Genomic DNA, 21,208 nt, shown 5'->3' with positions numbered 1-21,208 from the left:
GCCATCAGGATTGTATTACTGCCACGTCACCGGCCTTCTAGCCATCATTGATCCATTTCCATTTGTTTTGTTTACAGCTCTAGTAATGTTTTGCTACTGTTATTGTTGTTATCCCCCTCCTCTACAGGCACAATGGAGAGGTGCCTTCCACACTTCCAAAGTCTGATTTTGAGCCAACGTTACCCAGCAAACCAAAAACACTGTCGGGTGACTGGGGGGACAAAGCCCTTGACATGGGTATGTAATGGCTCCACTTTTTATTTTGAAGAAATTCCTAGCAGTAAAACCTTTTTAACGAAGCATGCAATGAAACCTTCATAAGGGGTCCGATTTTATGTGTGTGTGTGTGTGTGTGTGTGTGTTATGCTCAGCTTGCTCCAAACACAGGGTCACGTTTCATCTATAAAACCATATATACACTTCCAGCTTCTTAGGTTGAATGTTTCTTTATGCGTATAACCTCCTGAGTGGCGCAGCGGTCTAACGAGGCAACAGACACCCTCGTTCGAATCCGGGCTGTATCACAACCGGCCATTATTGGGCGTCACGCAATGGGCCCAGCGTCGTCCGGGTTTGGCCGGTGTAGGCCGTCATTGTAAATAAGAATTTGCCTGTTGTCACGACTTCTGCCAAAGTCGTTGCCTCTCCTTGTTCGGGCGGTGCTTGGTGGTTGACGTCACCAGCCTTCTAGCCATCATTGATCCATTTCCATTTGTTTTGTCTTGTCTTCCCACACACCTGTTTTCAATCCCATTCATTACCTGTTGTGTATTTAACACTCTGTTTCCCCTCATGTCTTTGTCAGAGATTGTTTTATTGTCAAGTGTTGTTTTATGTTGTATAGGTGCGCGACGGGTCCTCGTACCCATGTTCGTTTATGTATGTACGTATTTAGTGTTTGGAGCATGTTAAGTGGACTTATATTAAAAGACTCCGTTTGACTCTCCTGCGCCTGACTTCCCTGCCACCTATACACACAGTCTGACACCTGTTTAAATAAAAATGTTAATGAAATGCGTAAAACCAGTTAGTCTATATAGCTGTGGTAAAATAAAGTTCCTTTACACTCGTGGGATTTGGCCTATATTGATAGGGCTGCATTTAAATGTTTCTTACAGAAGAAATATGAAAATGCATAAGCATAGTGGCAATTAAAAGAGCACAGTTTGGAGGTTTCAATGACTCAGAGAAGTGTCACGAGGTGCTTTTTTAAAAACTCCTAGCTGCGCTGTTGAGGAACTAGAACAAGCTCACTTGTAGTTTTGTTTGGAACACAAGCCTGCATCCCCGCCATCCACACAATTGCTGTTGTTGTTTACGCAATCCTAGAACGGTCCATTTTAAATGGTGATCTGGGTCAGGAGGGCATAATTTGAAAGCTTGTCACAATAGACACACACAAGCTCATTGTGTTCAGAACATCCCAGGGTATGACGCGATCTCATCTTTTAACTATACATCAAACACAGTGATCATAAATGTTGACACTGTATATGACATGATATGGAGAATGGGAAGTGCATATTTGGACTCACAGGTGTTTGGCTTGCTTGTGTGACATCAAACCAGTATTTATTTTAATCCTAAATGTCATCTTTCAAAATAGATTGAGTCCTCTTAATTTATAGCATTTCCCTCACCCGGACAACACTTCTTCTTTCACAATTAATGGGAGGGAGGGGGGCAACTTGTCGCGTGTGATGCTCATGTTCAGAACGGCTGTCAGTTAAAACCCATACAGAGCTGTGAAGCGTAGAACCAGAGCTCTGACGTCATTTATAGCACCTTACTGTACAGCCACTGTGTTCCAATTTAGACACTTATCAGTGCCCAGATCAGCTATTTTCAACCTACATACGGCTACGAATGTTTTTCAAAAATAAAGAGCTTACTTCGTTCATTTTACAGTTCAATACCTGCTTATAGACATTTCGGTAATGATGCCTTTTCTTCAGTGTGTGCAGACCTTATTTTTTTTGCATCCATTAGCAGTACTTACCTACAATTATGACCCCCACTAGTTGTTTATGGCCCTCCACTATGTCCCATTTAAAGTGTCTGTGTGCCTGTCCATGTGGAGTACCACCAATGACTGAATATCAATGGACAAAGCCATCGACCACGTGACACCATTCATTCTTATGTGAAAACTCAATAGTGCATTGAAGCCAAATGAAGTCGGTTAAGATGGCGTCTCATGGAGACATAACATGTGCGGTTTGAGCTACTCTGGGGAGTGATGTTGCAGGCTAGCTCAGTGCTGCTCCCTCATTGAGTAACCGAGGCAGATCGAGGTACTGCAGGCTGCCATTAGCAACTAAATTCTCCTTAACTACTTCTCTGTGCGATAATCAGTTCAAGGACATCTGGTGTATTAGAAGCAATTATTGGTACCATGATTGTCTTCTAAACATTTTTTTATTTGCATGGCGATTGACCATAAAGATTGCCATTTTTCCAATCTCTAGAATGGGGGATGCTAACTGCCTGCAGTACCAGGGTCAGCCTTTAACCTCTGTGGCTTCAATGAGAGGGGCAGTCGTTCTCTCCTGCGTACCACCAGCACCAGTTGTGTGTGTGTGTGTGTGTGTGTAGCATTCTGCAGTAGGTCCCTCTGTGTTTTTAATTGAGTTTTGGGATGAGTTGCTACTGGCTGATGGTGTTCTATCTAAACTGAGGATTAGTGCATTAGATCCATATTGGAGTTGTGGATTACTCCTCCTGCTACAACAGGCTGTTGGAGTAATGTTCCCAAGAACAGGAAACACTGACCTAAAAAGAGGGGGATGAGCTGAAACCCCTTTTTAATCATTCAGATATTCATTTGTGGGTGACGACATGTTTACTGTTGCCTTTGTTCTTTTTTCTTTAAAGGTTGATTCGGGGACATTCTTTTCCATTTTTCCTTCCAACATTTTAAAAAGTCCAGTACCCTTTATGTGCCCATTAATTAAGAGCTTAGTTTTTTACTAACATTATGCATATTTTGTGTGTTTGGTTTGCCCTTTGACACGTACACTGCATCACAGATGCAAAATGAGACATCCGTAAACTCTGAAACGCATTCAAAGTCAACTGGTTTAATTTCAGCATCACGATTTCCTCTCTGAAGCAATTCAGGCCTACCGTAACACATGATCAAATGCTGTAAGATATATTGACAGCTCTGTAAAATCCCAAATTACTAAAATACTTTGTTTTTATTTTTAGAGTTTGTGTCGCTAATGTGTTGATTTAATCCTCTAAACTCATGGGTGAATAGGTTTTTGGATGATAGAGGGAGAGAGGAGGAGGATGAAGGGATAAAAGAGGATGAGAAAGAGGGAGGGAGGTTGGCTATGTTTACATCACCTCTCATTTCATGCCAAGGACAATCACAAACAGGAATACACAAGAGAAAAGCTTTTAGGAAGAGATAAAGGCATGGAGATCGAGCTAAGGGAAGACAAGGGAGTTTAGGCGAGGTGAGTTCTTAGAATCATGTCATCATGGGAGGTAGAAGTTTCCTGGGGAGTCGTGTCTGTGACCCACTTCACTAAAAGCATCAAAAGAGCTGCTAAAACCATAGGTCATTAGCCCTGTGGGATTAGGGTGTGAAAACAAGCAGGGGAAAACACTCCTCATTCTCCTTTATGTCAACTTCACTCCCCTGGGAGTTCTGTAATGTTACTAAAAGTCCTGCCTATAGTCTTTATATACAACGTTAACACGTCATTTGAAGGGTACATAATAATCCGTTTTTAAGGCAATCAAAAAAAAAAAATGTATGAATCATTACTCCCGCATTTGTTATTGTTACTAAGCTAGTTATTCTCACATTTGTTTATATTTCCTTAAACGTTCTGCTTATTCCTTTACCGGGTATTGCTGGAATGTCTACCAATGGCATGGCCATTTTTTTATGAGAAATTGCAGGTCACTCAAAACATTAAGTATTTATATAAATCGCGCTCACTTTAGATTATGGACTGCAAAATCTACTACTTTCCTACTTTTCTGATTCCTGATTTCTAAATGGTTTGTGAGTGTGGGAGTAATGATTAATAAATGGTGATCACACAATTTTATAAATGGTTCATTACGTGTTACCCGTAGGACTATATAGTGCTTACTTGGATGTTTTTCTCAAAGATTGTCATACTGTTTGGCGGTTTCAGTGTGTACAATTCTCAATGAAATGTGATTACAGCCCCATTCCTTAGTTGGTCTTCTTCCCAGAACTGTGTCTCTTCAGATGAAAAACATGTGTGTTATTCTATTTCTCATTGAAAGCAAAACACAAGGCGATAGAATAACAACTACTGTTCAGTGGTTTTGGTTGCAGCGTCTTATTTCTGTCCAGTTCTTTGTTCCATTTCATGAAAAGCCTAGGACCTTTCTGCTGTCTGCATTTGTAAAGGAAAGTGTTATTTACTTTTCTCTATACTCCTCTCCCTCTGTATCTGTCTCGGTCTGTTTCCTGAAGACCTGATGAGCTTTGATGATCTGTCATCTACCTCTGAGAAGCTGTCTCACCCCACCGCTAACAGACCAAAGATGGCTGGAAAGAGGCTTCCCGCTCAGTTTGGAGGAGGCCACTCTGTGAGTACACAGACATACCAACACGCTACTGAGGACACAACTCTGCACACAGACTTGTAAAACCACACACGTTAGTCTCGCTCCATACATTACGTTTGCACATCAAATTCCTCTCAAAAACACATTTGGCTTGCGGGCCCTATCTGAACAGCAAATGTACATCACCGCATTCCATACACAGATATCGCACCTTATCTGAACCTCATGATGGGTCGGGGGAGTTGATGTGAGATTGGGAATAGGTTGCTACATGTCCACTTGAAAAGACATCAGACATTTGAGTTACATGAAAAGAATAGCAGACATTTGAGTTACATGAAGGGCTGAGAGGAGAGCTGTCAGGTCGCTCAGATTTGTCTGAGATTGACTGAGTTCCCTGAAGAGTAATGTGAAAGCTTTCCTTTAGAAACAGATTAACAAGCCTGTGAGTCTGTCTGTGAGTCTGTCTGTGAGTCTGTCTGTGAGTCTGTCTGTGAGTCTGTCTGGGAGTCTGTCTGGGAGTCTGTCTGTGAGTCTGTCTGTGAGTCTGTCTGGGAGTCTGTCTGGGAGTCTGTCTGGGAGTCTGTCTGGGAGTCTGTCTGGGAGTCTGTCTGGGAGTCTGTCTGGGAGTCTGTCTGGGAGTCTGTCTGGGAGTCTGTCTGGGAGTCTGTCTGGGAGTCTGTCTGGGAGTCTGTCTGGGAGTCTGTCTGGGAGTCTGTCTGTCTGAGGATGTCTGGGAGTCTGTCTGTCTGAGGATGTCTGTCTGAGGATGTCTGGCAAGGTGTGTCAACTACTGAGCAGACCTGTTTTTGAATTTTTGTCTTCTCAGCCAAACAAGGACATCAGCGTGGAGAAAACCTTCATGTTTGACGAAGAGGACCGCCTCAAGCCAAAGTTGATAGACGCAAGAAAGGTAACAATGACATTGACGTGTCTGATTGCATTGGTTAGTGTCTAACCTGTATTGAACTTGTAGGTGTGTTACACTAACCTCATTCCAGAACAACTGTTTTGTATGTATGGCAATAAAGTTTTCTGAGTCTGAATCAGTGGCCCAAATGCACATTAGATCTATCTCTATTCCAATACAAATCATCCCAAATGGATGCTATTTCTGCAAATTAGTCACTTCAGCCAATATTTGCACTCAGCAAGGAATTAATATAGAGGATACAACACCCCAAAAAGAACAGCAAAATATATGTCTCCGTTCAGAAACTGAGTCAGGTTTGTCTATAGATATTAACTAATACATCCTCGGAAAACTGCAACCGTAATGTGATCTTCTGTTAAATCATTGAGACCTCTCTCAGTTCCTCTGGGCAATCCCTCACTAATAGGCGCTGTCCTCCTGCCAGGTTGTTTTCCTCCTGGCATCCCTCTCGCTGTCCCTCCCTCCCTCCCTCTGTATGTAAGCCACCCTGTTGCTGTATGAAAGCCCTCTTATCTTGATGAACCCTGATCCCACCGGCTCCAGTACAGCACAGTCGCAAGCCTCTGGCATTAAGCTCCCTGAGGTCACACAAGATGTACGTACACATACGTCCAGTTAATAATTTACACGCATGCAGTCACACACACTCACGCAGATATTCACATGCATTCACAAAATAATGCTCTTTTGCAATCCAACAAATCCACTCAGGCCCAATGTAAGGCCGATTTTTAGTCATACTGGGAGACTGTGCTAGTTGTCCTACAGAGGCCGAAAGGGGGGCATCCTCATGTTTCTAATGAAAGCTTCATGTCCATCCTCGTGTGTGTCTTGTTAGCGTTTCCTCAGATGCCCAGTGGGGGAGTAAAGCGGACATGCACCTCACGCTGACTCTGTGGGGGCAGGCCAGTGCCACTGGAGGCCCTCTCAAAGCACCCACCAGACTCTGGGGGCACCAGCTGTTTACCTGTACCACTTAAATCGAGTGACTAATCCCTGCGCATCAAGCCCCATAACTGTGGGCTACAAACTTCTATAGGTTGAATTAAAGATACCCTTTGGCTCCTTGGACATTTAAATCCTTTAAAATTAGATGTTGACCCTCTCGGCAGAGGAAAATAAGGAAATGAATGAACTATATCCTGAGGTGATGGGAGGCAGGAGAACACAATATTAAAGCACCCCTGACATAACTTCAGAGGGAGAAACAGGGGATCAGTTGTGTTCAATCCTAATGAAATGGCCTTCTGCAGCTACAGTACGAACTGAATGCTCTGCAGCAGTGTTTCAAATGGCTACTGTAGCTCCCTCCTAGCAATCATGGCTGGTCGCTGAAGACAACTTACGGTATGTTATGACCAGAAGAATTGACTTGATTAATTTTGAGCAAGAAACACTGACATCATTCATTAGTCAAATGCATTCAGAATGGAGGTCTCAGCCAGGGCAAAAATATTTTTAGACCACCTCTCTCCTCCTTCCGCAGCCATCCATGCCCAGCTCACACTCCCAGTCTCCCGTCCTCAAGCCCAGCCCATCCCCGTCAGAGGGGCTCAAGGCCAGTGCGGCTTCAGCCCCTGGCCGCAGAAGTCCCAGCCCAGTCCCCTGCGCGGAGACCAAGCCCAAGGCAGAGCCAGAGGAGCGGAAGTCTGAGCTGCAGGACCTCAGAGGCCAAATGAAAGAACTGCTGCTGTCTGTGGAGCTCCTCAAGACCCAGCAAATGTAACTAACTGCCACTTTCCTTAGATCTGGCATTGTTCAGTTCCTACTATTTACTCTGTACTCTTCAAATGAAGCGTTATGTCTTTGTTAAGATGTCCAAACAAATGTTGCCTTGTTTAGATGATAAGGCTTCATTATAAAGCTAGCTACATAAATCAGTCAAAATTGTTCTTTGTGTACCTTTTTCAGAGCAGTATTTTAGCTACTGTCCTATTTTTTTATTTTGCCCTACGGCTTGTATATAGGCGAGTCATTGTTGGAACTTGTGAGTGGAGCCTGTTCAGGCAGAGTAATGGTGATGTGATCTTATTGTTGATCAGATACTAGCCTGTCATGTGTTCAAGCTCTGAGGAGCCTTGTAAATATTCAGGATTTGCTTTGCAGGAGAGAGATGGCAGAGCTGAGAAGCGAGCTGGACGAGGAGAGGTTGAAACGAGTGGCCCTGCAGGTAAGTTGATGACGGTATCTGTCTTTACATCACAGCTTGTCAGAGTGTGTAAGCTTGACAGGTCCAGCCAGCGGGTGCGAGGTGGGCTGGAAAGACAGAGGTTCATACACATGGTGGAATGCTTTATGTCCCTACTCAGCACTAGTAGGGCTGTGGGGGTCATGACATTTTGTCAGCCGGTGATTGACAAGCAAATAACTGCCAGTCTCACAGTAATTGACCGTTAATTAACAAACACATTTAGCATCTCCACGCACAGCCTACAAGCCACTGATGCAGACGTTTTGGAACATCTACATTTCAAAAAGTCTAATAAATCCATGTAATACAGCCTACACCTTCACAATAAATCCATGTAATACAGCCTACACCTTCACAATAAATCCATGTAATACAGCCTACACCTTCACAATAAATCCATGTAATACAGCCTACACCTTCACAATAAATCCATGTAATACAGCCTACACCATCACAATAAATCCATGTAATACAGCCTACACCATCACAATAAATCCATGTAATACAGCCTACACCATCACAATAAATCCATGTAATACAGCCTACACCATGACAATAAATCCATGTAATACAGCCTACACCATCACAATAAATCCATGTAATACAGCCTACACCATCACAATAAATCCATGTAATACAGCCTACACCATCACAATAAATCCATGTAATACAGCCTACACCATAGCAATAAATCCATGTAATACAGCCTACACCATCGCAATAAATCCATGTAATACAGCCTACACCATCGCAATAAATCCATGTAATACAGCCTACACCATCGCAATAAATCCATGTAATACAGCCTACACCATCGTAATAAATCCAGGATTTATTTTTGACAGGTTTAAGGAAACACAATATGAAGAAAATGTAGTCTATTTCAGAAGAACAGAATAGCATACTCTGAGTTGTCCTTATGTTAGGCCCTGATCTGGCAATGCCATACAGCTGTGGGCTACACTAGTTCATTTAACAGATAACATTTGCTTTGAATTCCATTGTGTTATTTTATAGTATTTTATAGTATGAAGAATACAATTGAACATAGCTGAATAAAATCTAAATTATAATTTCTCCAAACAATTTCTGAGTGAGTGTGCACATGCGGTTAACCTAGAAACAGGTCCTCCTATTTGCTTAATTTGGAGTTATTTATGCAACTTTATTTGTGATACAAAGTTGGGCTATATGTTAATATGTTTAATACATTCTAAGGCTGCATGTTGTGACTCTAATGATGATGATTTGAGCTCTGTATTGTTTCTTGCACAGGCTGCACACACTTCATCAGTCTCTCATTCACAATTTGACAAGCACATGATAATTAGCACATGATAATGAGCACATGATAATACCTAGAATTTCCACGGCAGCAATGCACACTCGAAAATCCATGCCGTACCTAATTCTGAGGCGCATATTGAAGATGCTAGAAGAAATGTCAATCTTTTTGTCAGCCAACAAGATGAGTAGGTCTAACGAACAGCAAACGCAATAGCCTGTCAATCTACTATCCCCCATAGTACAGAAGGTGACGTTCTATTGTCCTTCTGTGCGAGATAAATATTCCAAACATAGTCTGGGACAGTTGTGGGATACGATAGATCCCATATTAATACAACCACTTGCATCAAAAAATGTTTAAAAGCAACAAAGCTGCTGCAACAGATCAGAACGTTTAGTTTAAAATGTTCGTAAACTATTAGGCTATTTCTTCACATAAGCGCAGCAATGCGCACACGGCAGTAGGCTATAAGCAGGATACGCCACTTAGGCTCTACATCGGTTGTAAATTGGATGAATCTGCTTAATTTTAAGAAGTTATTTGGCCACTTTAGTTGTGATACAAACCTTATCAAAACATATAGGCCTCTGGGCTAGGCTTCATGAGGTGTGCGACTATATGAAAAAGTCACAAATAAAATATATGATCTGTTTCTTGCCTGCAAGCTGGGCATCATTTACAAGTGATCTGCTAATGTTGTCCCCCATCAGACTATTCTTAATTTAATCTTGCCTTTACATATACTAAATAATATATTTGTGAAATTAGTTTTGATTTAGAATGGACCGTTATCACACACCTGTCTCAGAACAGGGGCAGGGGGAAAGAATACATCTCATCTATGCACTTAAATAGCAAATTAAGGAGCTTTTTCATTTGAATTCTGCCAGGAATACAATACGCCTGTTGCAAAGCAATGTGCTTAATATTAGGAAAGTTGAACAATACATATAGTAGGCCTAACCTGTTTTCTCACTCAATTGCATAGCCTATAGAAATGTTGTGCCACATGAGCTCATGGGCTCTCATTAATTGTTGTATTTAATTTTGATTAGATTTGCATTGTCATAGTGATTAGATTGACAAGAGTGCTGACTACTAGGCAGTTAGCAGGTTTGGTAGGCTACTAATGACTATCAGCAGCATCAGCACTTGGAGAAGCCTAGTTTCCGTGACTAAACGGTCACGTGGAATTTGACTCGTGACCGCCGGTGTTGCGGTAATACAGTCCAATCAAATGTATTTATATAGCCCTTCGTACATCAGCTGATATCTCAAAGTGCTGTACAGAAACCCAGCCTAAAACCCCAAACAGCAAGCAATGCAGGTGTAGAAGCACTGTGGCTAGGAAAAACTCCCTAGAAAGACCAAAACCTAGAGAGGAACCAGGCTATGAGGGGTGGCCAGTCCTCTTCTGGCTGTGTCGGGTGGAGATAATAACAGAACATGGCCAAGATGTTCAAATGTTCATAAATTACCAGCATGGTCAAATAATAATAAGTCACCGCAACGACCCTAAGCACTACTCACGGAGTCGGACCCGGTATACCCCAACCTTGTCCATCCTCCCCAGGAGCAATGAGGGGAGGTAGGCCTGTGCATACTCTTTCCCTCTCTCTCCTTTGAATTCCATTTATGTCAGAGCTTTTCTCTGATGAATGCAATAGATTTTCATATGGTGGCTTATTTCTGCCGTTGTCAGTCAACCTGCATATTAGTATTCAAATGACACTGAGCATGAAATGGCAGTGTGTTTTGCACAAATATTGTAAATGGAATGGATGGGTTAAATTGGACCGCAAGTGGAAATAAGACTTTAATTTCATTCGAAATCTGATACCCACGTACCACCTCCCTGTGAGACTTAGCTATGATGTTATCATCAGAATTGCATCCGGTGCTGGTTTCCCATGAGAAATGAGTTAAAATGGCGTCTCTCTGTGTGTGTGTGTGTGTGTCTGTCTGTCTGTCTGTCTCTTTCAGATGGAGATAGAGAAATTAAAGAAGATGGTTCATTCGACGTGAACTCTGACCCAATCAGCCTGGAACATCAGTCACCTATCGGTCTGTCTCTAAGTAGAAACAGGAAGGGGACGATGGCATTCCTATAATACTTTTAGTTATCATCAACCTATTCCACATTTGTAAGATTTACATTTTTGCACATATTAAGGTTTTCTAGTTCTAGAAAGGTGATAAATACAGATGTATATGTTTTTTGTTACTTAGTTTTTTTGTTTTGCCAACACAAACGATCGAGGCCTTACTAACTACTGCGCTGGACTTGCAGTCTCTGCATTCTCTATGGGAATGTGTGAGGGTTGCTCTCAATACTACTGATTCTGTACAAAGCGTTAGGGGATTCCTTTTTGTTTTATTTTTTTTATGACTTGCAGGTAGTTGATTTTAAAGATGATTCTGATTTTCAGTTAAAGTATCCATATTAGCCTCCTTTTAGATCATAATGAATTATATTGTGATCTGTTGCTATAGCAACAGTGTTGTACTCCATTGCTATGGCATAAGGGATCATTTTCTTTTGTTTTTTTTTCTTCTTCTAACATTCCTATCCAGGGTAACACTGTTGTGCCTGTTAAACACATTAAAGTGTTAATATTGGGAGATTACATTTATCAAACTGTTTAGACTTGCTGATGATATATATTTGTAAATTCTGACAATGTGCTTAGACATATAGAGGGTCCTTTTTTTTCTTTTTCATGTTGTTCTTCTTGTAATGGTCACATGGACCGGTTCTCTCAGAAAGAGAGTGACAGGTGTGTTATATCGATCATGTATTTGGTACCATCAAATACAGCCAATTATAGCGCTACTTGAAAAGAGCACCAGTGGTTTATAAGATGAACCTCCATTTTATTTCACGCCACGGTCGAAGTTGTGGCTTTCTCATTGATTGTTGTTATCTTGCACCAACTCCTGTACGCCAAATTGCTCTGACCCCTCTTTTATGAAGCATATGCAGCTCTGTCTAAATCTCTCTCTGTAAACAAAATCATGTGTGCTTTGAAGAGTGAGCAATCTCTTTCTAACCTCCCAGATGAGACCTGAAGTCCTGTATAGCAGTGACCTTTGTGTGTTTCCATGTTGTCCTGAATGTGTCTGGTTCACATGTCTTTATACTTGGACCAAGTAGAAACGTGGAGCATAGAGGCCAACTGAGCACATAGTCCAGTACACAGTATCTCTGCCATTTCTCATTACTGTAAGTGAGAGGCTGAATGGAAATGCATTGGGGAAGAGATCTACTTGATACAGAAGGGTTAAGCTCTGCACTGTACCAATGCACAGCCAGCACCACTTTGTCAATGAAAAGTACGTGATTGAACTCAACGAAGGACAAAGTGTTTTTTGATGGGATGCGTTCAGTGTACCGGACAGACAAATCATGAAAGAAATTGCCTTTGATGAAAAGCATCTTTGAGGTTGTCGCTAGATTATGCAGCATTTTGTTGATTCCCAATGTGTTACCCATCATGACCAGAAGGATGTTTGCCTCGACTCCAGATCATCCTGAACACTGTGGATTGCCTTCTTTCTCTGCATCCTTCTTCATATTCTATTTTAGCAAGCTAATTATTTACATTTTTATATATATATGTGTGTGTGTGTGTGTGTGTGTGTGTGTGTGTACCAGTCAAAAGTTTGGACACACCGAGTCATTCAAGGGTTTTTCTTTATTTTTTAATTTTCTACATTGTAGAATAATAGTGAATACATCAAAACTATGAAATAACACATATGGAATCATGTAGTAACCAAAAAAGTGTTAAACAAATCTAAATATATTTTAGATTCTTCAAAGTAGCCACCCTTTGCCTTGATGACAGCTTTGCACACTCTTGCCATTCTCTCAACCAGCTTCACCTGGAATGCTTTTCCAACTGTCTTGAAGGAGTTCCCACATATGCTGAGCACGTGTTGGCTGCTTTTCCTTCACTCTGCAGTCCAACTCATCCAAATCCATCTCAATTGAGTTGAGGTTGGGGGATTGTGGAGGCCAGGTCATCTGATGCAGCACTGGGGCATTGTCCTGTTGAAAAACAAATGATAGGCCCCTAAGCTCAAACCAGATGGGATGGCGTATCACTGCAGAATGCTGTGGTAGCCATTCTGGTTAAGTGTGCCTTGAATTCTAAATAAATCAGACTGTGTCACCAAGCACCATCACACCACCACCTCCATGCTTCACGGTAGGAACCACACATGCAGAGATCATCTGTCCACCTACTCTGCGTCTCACAAAGACACGGCGGTTGGAACCAAAAATCTCAAATTTGGACTCATCAGACCAAAGGACAGATTTCTACCGGCCTAATGTCCATTGCTCGTGTTTCTTGGCCCAAGCAAGTCTCTTCTTCTTATTGGTGTCCTTATTGGTGTCCTTTAGTAGTGGTTTCTTTGCAGCAATTTGACCATGGATGCCTGATTCACTCGGTCTCCTCTGCACAGTTGATGTTGAACTGTGTCTGTTCTTGAACTCTGTGATGCATTTATTTGGGCTGCAATTTCTGAGGCTGGTAACTCTCATGAACCCATCCTCTGCAGCAGAGGTAACTCTGGGTCTTCCTTTCCTGTGGTGGTCCTCATGAGAGACAGTTTCATCATAGCGCTTGATGGTTTTTGAGACTGCACATTTTTCAAAGTTCTTGAAATGTTCTGTATTGACTGACCTTCATGTCTTAAAGTAATGATGGACTTCCGTTTCTCTTTCCTTATTTGAGCTGTTCTTGACATAATATGGACGTGGTCTTTTACCAAATAGGGCTATCTTCAGTTTACCACCCCTACCTTGTCACAACACAACTGATTGGCTCAAACGCATTAAGAAGGAAATAAATTCCACAAATTAACTTTTCACAGGGCATGCCTGTTAATTGAAATGCATTCCAGGTGACTACCTCATGAAGCTGGTTGAGAGAATGCCAAGAGTGTGCAAAGCTGTCAAGGCAAAGGGTGGCTACTTTGAAGAATCTCAAATATAAAATATATTTTGAGTTTAACACTTTTTTTTGGTTACTACATGATTCCATATGTTATTTTATCATTTTGATGTCTTCACTATTATTCTACAATGTTGAAAATAGTAAAAGTAACGAAAAACCATTCAATGGGTAGGTGGTGTCCAAACCTTTTGATTGGTACTATATATATATATATATATATCTCACACACACACTGATCTCACAAAATGGGAAATGATTCCTTCTTCACATGAGTACACCAAGTCGTGTACTATCCTCAGGCTTAGAATCTTATTCCTTAAAAGAAAGCATTCCTGATCAGGGACTGTGCTTGCACGTGTTTGTGTGTATGCATGAAAGGAAACCTGAAAGCCTGTGTATGTATCTGTGATTTGGGGTTTGTCTTAAGTGTGTTTGGCCTTGTTGACTGGTCCGGGTAAAATAAAGGGCAAGATTACACATTGATCCCTAAAGCAATAATATCTTTCTCTTTTCCATCTATCAATGTTTCTCATGGCTACATTCTAAGTTGAGCTTGAGCAAAGAGTTAATCATGCAAATATATATATGAAAAAGCTATCCATATAACTCATTCAGCTTATTACTGTACACTCAATTATTTGATGCAAAGAAAATAGGAAATATGTGCACATTTAACATCTGTTCAAGTTATCTTGTTTACATGTGCTGTAAAATTGCATGAACTGAGATTCTTCCAAAATGAATAAATATAATCTTTATTTACACTCATGAGTACCAGGTTATTTTATGTGATATTGTCCACTATTTTGGATCTCTTGTCTTTTCTCTCCAACACTAGAGATGGGTACACTATACCCTCATGGGGAGTCATTTTCATGGCTTGGTAAGCTAGAGAAAATACACTGCTCAAAAAAATAAAGGGAACACTAAAATAACACATCCTAGATCTGAATGAATGAAATATTCTTATTAAATACTTTTTTCTTTACATAGTTGAATGTGCTGACAACAAAATCCCACACACATTATCAATGGAAATCAAATTTATCAACCCATGGAGGTCTGGATTTGGAGTCACACTCAAAATTAAAGTGGAAAACCACACTACAGGCTGATCCAAATTTGATGCAATGTCCTTAAAACAAGTCAAAATGAGGCTCAGTAGTGTGTGTGGCCTCAACGTGCCTGTATGACCTCCCTACAACGCCTGGGCATGCTCCTGATGAGGTGGCGGATGGTCTCCTGAGGGATCTCCTCCCAGACCTGGACTAAAGCATCCGCCAACTCCTGGACAGTCTGTGGTGCAACGTGGCGTTGGTGGATGGAGCGAGACATGATGTCCCAGATGTGCTCAATTGGATTCAGGTCTGGGGAACGGGCGGGCCAGTCCATAGCATCAATGCCTTCCTCTTGCAGGAACTGCTGACACACTCTAGCCACATGAGGTCTAGCATTGTCTTGCATTAGGAGGAACCCAGGGCCAACTGCACCAGCATATGGTCTCACAAGGGGTCTGAGGATCTCATCTTGGTACCTAATGGCAGTCAGGCTACCTCTGGCGAGCACATGGATGGCTGTGCGGCCCCCCAAAGAAATGCCACCCCACACCATGACTGACCCACCACCAAACCGGTCATGCTGGAGGATGTTGCAGGCAGCAGAACGTTCTCCACGGCGTCTCCAGACTGTCACGTCTGTCACATGTGCTCAGTGTAAACCTGCTTTCATCTGTGAAGAGCACAGGGCGCCAGTGGCGAATTTGCCAATCTTGGTGTTCTCTGGCAAATGCCAAACGTCCTGCACGGTGTTGGGCTGTAAGCACATCCCCCACCTGTGGACGTCGGGCACTCATACCACCCTCTTGGAGTCTGTTTCTGACCATTTGAGCAGACACATGCACATTTGTGGCCTGCTGGAGGTAATTTTGCAGGGCTCTGGCAGTGCTCCTCCTTGCACAAAGGCGGAGGTAGCGGTCCTGCTGCTGGGTGGTTGCCCTCCTACGGCCTCCTCCACGTCTCCTGATGTACTGGCCAGGAGACAGGAAGACTGGTAGCGCCAGGAGACAGGAAGCATAGGAACTGAGAAGTGGTCTGTGGTCCCCACCTGCAGAACCACTCCTTTATTGGGGGTGTCTTGCTAAATGCCTCTAATTTCCACCTGTTGTCTATTCCATTTGCACAACAGCATGTGACATTTATTGTCAATCAGTGTTGCTTCCTAAGTGGACAGTTTGATTTCACAGAAGTGTGATTGACTTGGAGTTACATTGTGTTGTTTAAGTGTTCCTTTTATTTTTTTTGAGCAGTGTATTTACTCATCAGTAAATGGAGACCCAGTAAGAAGACTGACACAGCTGAATTGATCGGTCCACATCTTATTATAACGAAGGGAGTCTATCGGATGAATCAGGGCTGACTGATAACATTTTGATTTGATTTGACACCTTATAGGGAAGATGGATAGGAAACTGAGTTCTGCAATGACAGGAAACATATTTTACGCGTGTGCATTCTCTACGGATCGTTAAGCATGAGCCTGACAGAACCATAGGCTACCTGCATATATGACGACATTGGACAGGTCGAACCTAGTCAGATGTCAGTGTTGGCCCTTGGAGCACTGCTGTTCTGCAGAGAGAAAGTGTGAGAGACTTACTCTGTCAGAGGCTAGAGTCAATTTCACTGAACCGTCACACAATAACATATGTCTTAGCACTGCCAGAATGGTAATTTCCTACACCTTTTCGCAATCTGAACTTTGACTACTCTGTCTCTTATGAAAGCATTTTCTGCTCTCTCATCATTCAAGGAAAAGGGGAACGGAAAGTCTCCCAGAGACAAAGACGTGTGTCCTCCTGCCTCACGTGTCTAGGTCAGCTTGACAATAGCAACGGTGAGCACTTACGTCCTCTATACTGAAACCCTGGGTAGGGGTTGACAAGCATTATGGTATAGTGCTTTCTCCTGCATTCCTTTGGTAACACTGTCCCGTGAATAACACAAGGTTAATTTTCTCCTACCATAACTGGTATTGTGACACCACAAAAGTGAAATGCACTCGGTGTAAAAGATTGTCTAAATATGGTGTTCAGTGCAAGGAAGGTCAGTGAGGGTGACGCGTAATTGATGCAGTAGAGTGGGTAGTAATTGTAGCTTCACTTCCAATTGGCTTGTTGACCATGGAAGAGACATGGGAGGGGTTTTGCCATAGTGATTCATGAGCATCAAGATGTGGTTTTACATTGCGATGGTCAACGGCCTTCTAAGTTCTGTTGATTAGTATATTGCGATATACAGTTGAAGTTAGAAGTTTACATACACTTAGGTTGGAGACATTAAAACAAGCTTTTTAACCACTCCACAATTTTCTTGTTACAAAACTATAGTCTTGGCAAGTCGGTTAAGACATCTACTTTGTGCAAAGTAATTTTCCAACAATTGTTTACAGACAGATTATTTAATTTATAATTCACTGTATCACAATTCCAGTGGGTCAGAAGTTTACATACATTAAGTTGACTGTGCTTTTAAACAGCTTGGGAAATTCCAGAAAATGTCATGGCTTTAGAAGCGTCTGATAGGCTAATTGACGTCATTTGAGTCAGCTGGAGGTGTACCTGTGGATGTATTTGAATGCCTAGCTTCAAACTCAGTGCCTCTTTGCTTGACATCATGGGAAAATCAAAAGTAATCATTTAAGACCTCAGAAAAACATGGTAGACCTCCACAAGTCTGGTCCATCCTTGGGAGAAATTTCCAAATGCCTGAAGGTACCACGTTCATCTGTACAAACAATAGTACGCAAGTATAAACATCATGGGACCACGCATCCGTCATACCGCTTAGGAAGGAGATGCCTTCTGTCTCCTAGAGATGAACGTACTTTGGTGCGAAAAGTGAAAATCAATCCCAGAACAACAGCAAAGGACCTTGTGAAGATGCTGGAGGAAACCGGTACAAAAGTATCTATATCCACAGTAAAACGAGTCCTATATCGACATAACCTGAAAGGCTGCTCAGCAAGGAAGGAGCAACTGCTCCAAAACCGCCATAAAAAAACGCCAGACTATGGTTTGCAAAGATCGTACTTTTTGGAGAAATGTCCTCTGGACTGATGAAACAAAAATAGAACCGTTTGGCCCTAATGACATCAGTCAGGAAGTTAGAGCTTGGTTGCAAATGAGTCTTCCAAATAGACAATGACCCCAAGCATACTTCAAAAGTTGTGGCAAAATGGCTTAAGGACAACAAAGTCAAGGTATTGGAGTGGCCATCACAAAGCCCTGACCTCAATCCAAAATTCACCCAACATATTGTGGTAAGCTTGTGGAAGGCTACCCGAAACGTTTGACCCAAGTTAAACAATTTAAAGGCAATGCTTCCAAATACTAATATAGGTTATGTAAACTTCTGACCCACTGGGACTGTGATGATAGAAATAAAAGCTGAAATAAATCATTCTCTCTACTATTATTCTGATATTTCACATTCTTAAAATAAAGTGGTGATCCTAACTGACAGAGAATTTTTACTAGGATTAAATGTCAGGAATTGTGAAAAACTGAGTTTAAATGTATTTGGCTAAGGTGTATGTAAACCTCCGACTTCAACTGTATTACTCCGATATTTCGATGAAAAATACAGCCCAAAAAATTGGAAAGCAATGTTTGCCAGAACACTAACATCATAAGATATTTGCAAATGACTGTGACATTTGACTGTGATATTTGTCATTTGTACAGGTTTTCACCAATACAATAATACCATGTTTGGTCGCTCTCACCACTCAATAGATTGACATGGTAGTTAATTGAACAGACTTGTTTAATTCTCTAAGGTGCCTATAGAAGTGTTGCCAGCCTTAACCATCTGTGTTATTGATATTTCATAACAAGCACCCTGTTTCATAACCGGTAGCTAATGCTCTATGGAAGAGGAGGCTATTATGATAATTGTCAGCCAGGATTACGCTGGGTGCAATTTCTTTCATTCTGAACACGGTTGTGGGCATTCATTTAGAGAAAGAGGGTCTAAACGTGTGTGACAGTGTGCAAGATCTAACATGACATGTTAGGTTGAATTATTAAGACAAACGTTGAATAAGTCATCGTAAATAATAAGAATCTTCTTATCGGGTTTTGTTTTGAGTTGTTTCTCCTTTCTAGCTTATAAACAGTTGAGTATCATTTCATTTTCTTTTTGATGGTACAGTAGAAGCTGAGCCGAATGCTTTCCACATGTTCCATGTTGTTCCTGTGAGAATCAGCTGACATTACATTTGATAAACCCTCTGGTTCAAAGCGTGTCGCTCCACTGTTCTCAGCAGCATGGTCACTGCACACACTGACTCAGAGCACCACCCCGCTGCTTGGAGATTACATGCTGCTACCTCTCAGGATTGAGTTATTGGATTTTGGAGCTTTTGTCCATAAACAGAATAACTCTTTACTCCGCCAGGACTGAAGTTCACTGAATCTCAGCCTGGTCATCTGGAACAGCTGTGGAGGTGTTTGTATTCTGTTCATGCCAACTGTTGTTCACTTGGTTTGCCTCCGTTTGACAGTTTCTGATGAAGTGTTTGGGTGTACAGGGTTCACAAACAGAGGGCTGATTGGTCTCTAGCCAAGGGACACCGTTGCCTTTCAAGGCCAACCCATTCTGTTATAAAATGTTTGGATTGCCTGTCACTTCTCATTAGTTCAAGTTCATGCAGACAGATATAAAATATGAAATTCTACTTTTAGCTCTCACAAAGAATGTAATGTTTCTGTCTAACTGTAATGATAGAGTAGCTCGATGTTATAGTGATGTATGTAGGCCACCTTGTGTATGTGTGTAATCTGTTCACTACCATATTGTCTTGTTCTAGTTCTCCTTTGAAACATTTTATTCAAATGTGTCCCTCTGGCCTGGTGTGTGACCAACATGTTTTCTTATCTGGGCAATCATACAAGAGCAAATAACATAGCAAGTAACTTTTAACATTCACAAAGGATGTCATGTTTCTCTCAAACTGTAATGTTGAAGTGATGTGTGTATGTAGTGTGTTTATCTCATGTATGTCATTTGTTTTCTAACATACAGTCTCACATTATAGTTCTCCCTTTTGCTCTAATTACCCCTCTGGCCTAGTGTGAGTCTGGACATCATTGTTTCCTATCTGGACAGACTAAATATGTCATCCCCTTGGGGCCATTTCAGTCAACCCCCTTTTCTTCAGTCTTTTCAACCCAGTTCCAGCATTTTTGAAAAGGGTGACAAGAAGATTGAGGATATTTATACAGTATATTTATTTCCGGCATCCTTTGCTAAGTCGTGTATTCACAGCTGTATGGAGAGCTCGAAGGTTAGTTAGATTGAGCAGAGAGTTGACGAGAGGCGTGTTACTTGTAGCAGGCAGTTTACAAAGTGCATATGATGGATGTTGTCCACTCCATATGTTCAAGGGAATAGAACAATGTTTGACGTATGTAATGTTTGACTTATGCATGTGTCTATTTCTTGATAGTTTCTTTGGATTTGTAGAAGGCAATCTCTTGCAGTAAAATGTTTTTCTTCGAGATGATTCCACCCTCTCGCCATCCGCTCCACCCACCTGGCCCCAAGGTCCGACTCCACAATGTCATTCATGTTTTGTATCCAGTCCTTGAAGTCACAGCAAATACTTGTCTGTGTATGTTTGTTACTTTATTTCAGCTTTAAATAAATAATCAAGCAGAAATGCAACCCCCGAAAGGATGGCGTTTGAATCCATCACTTTTGCAATGTGTTCCATTATGTGACATAATTGAGAGATTCATTGATTTTGTGACAGATATTCCAAACTAAACACAGGGCCTATCCAACTGTTACAGACGGATAGGCCCTGTGGTAACCTGTGTCTTGTGTTTGCTATGATAAGGTGTTGCACCGAAGAAAAGAAGACAGAGCACGTGTTGAAAGTTATTTATTGGATGATTGATTTTTATAAAGACAGAGGAGTCCTGGGATACAGTCCACTGTAAATCTAAACGCATGATATTGGATTCAGAGCTGGTGAGATAGCAGAGAAGTTTGAATAGACTCAAGTCATTAACCCCTGAAGGACACAGAGATATGTTTACACTCTTACTCTGGTGATGATGATGATGATGATGATGATGATGATGATGGGGAGTTTAGGGCATCCGACCTCCATGTTGTATGGATGTACAATACCAGTCAAAAGTTTAGACACACCCACTCATTCAAGGTGGTACTATTTTCTACATTGTATAATAATATGAAGACATC

The 21,208-nt window shown here is 41.6% G+C and overlaps 1 protein-coding gene across 5 annotated transcripts in view; it reads left to right on the top strand.

Moving 5' to 3' along the window:
- The window catches only part of LOC112250370 (CD2-associated protein), an 81,278-nt gene extending 68,621 nt beyond the window's left edge, over positions 1–12,657 (top strand). For 3 of the 5 annotated variants that reach the window (XM_042321744.1, XM_024420457.2, XM_042321743.1), the window contains 6 exons: positions 128–237; positions 4,466–4,581; positions 5,390–5,473; positions 6,981–7,216; positions 7,601–7,664; positions 10,957–12,657. In XM_042321744.1, the coding sequence (XP_042177678.1) occupies positions 128–237; positions 4,466–4,581; positions 5,390–5,473; positions 6,981–7,216; positions 7,601–7,664; positions 10,957–10,998 (652 nt within the window). In that variant the 3' untranslated portion in view covers positions 10,999–12,657. Of the gene's footprint in view, positions 1–127; positions 238–4,465; positions 4,582–5,389; positions 5,474–5,918; positions 6,842–6,980; positions 7,217–7,600; positions 7,665–10,956 lie in introns of those variants that run through there. The other 2 variants (XR_006083400.1, XR_006083399.1) reach the window with 2 other exon arrangements.
- Positions 12,658–21,208: the final 8,551 nt, after the last annotated feature.

This window comes from Oncorhynchus tshawytscha, linkage group LG05 (genome assembly GCF_018296145.1).
Source record: "Oncorhynchus tshawytscha isolate Ot180627B linkage group LG05, Otsh_v2.0, whole genome shotgun sequence".
NCBI classification, from domain to species: Eukaryota; Metazoa; Chordata; class Actinopteri; order Salmoniformes; family Salmonidae; genus Oncorhynchus; species Oncorhynchus tshawytscha.
Note: the sequence above shows the minus strand (reverse complement) of the source record. Positions and strands in the feature narration are given on the sequence as shown.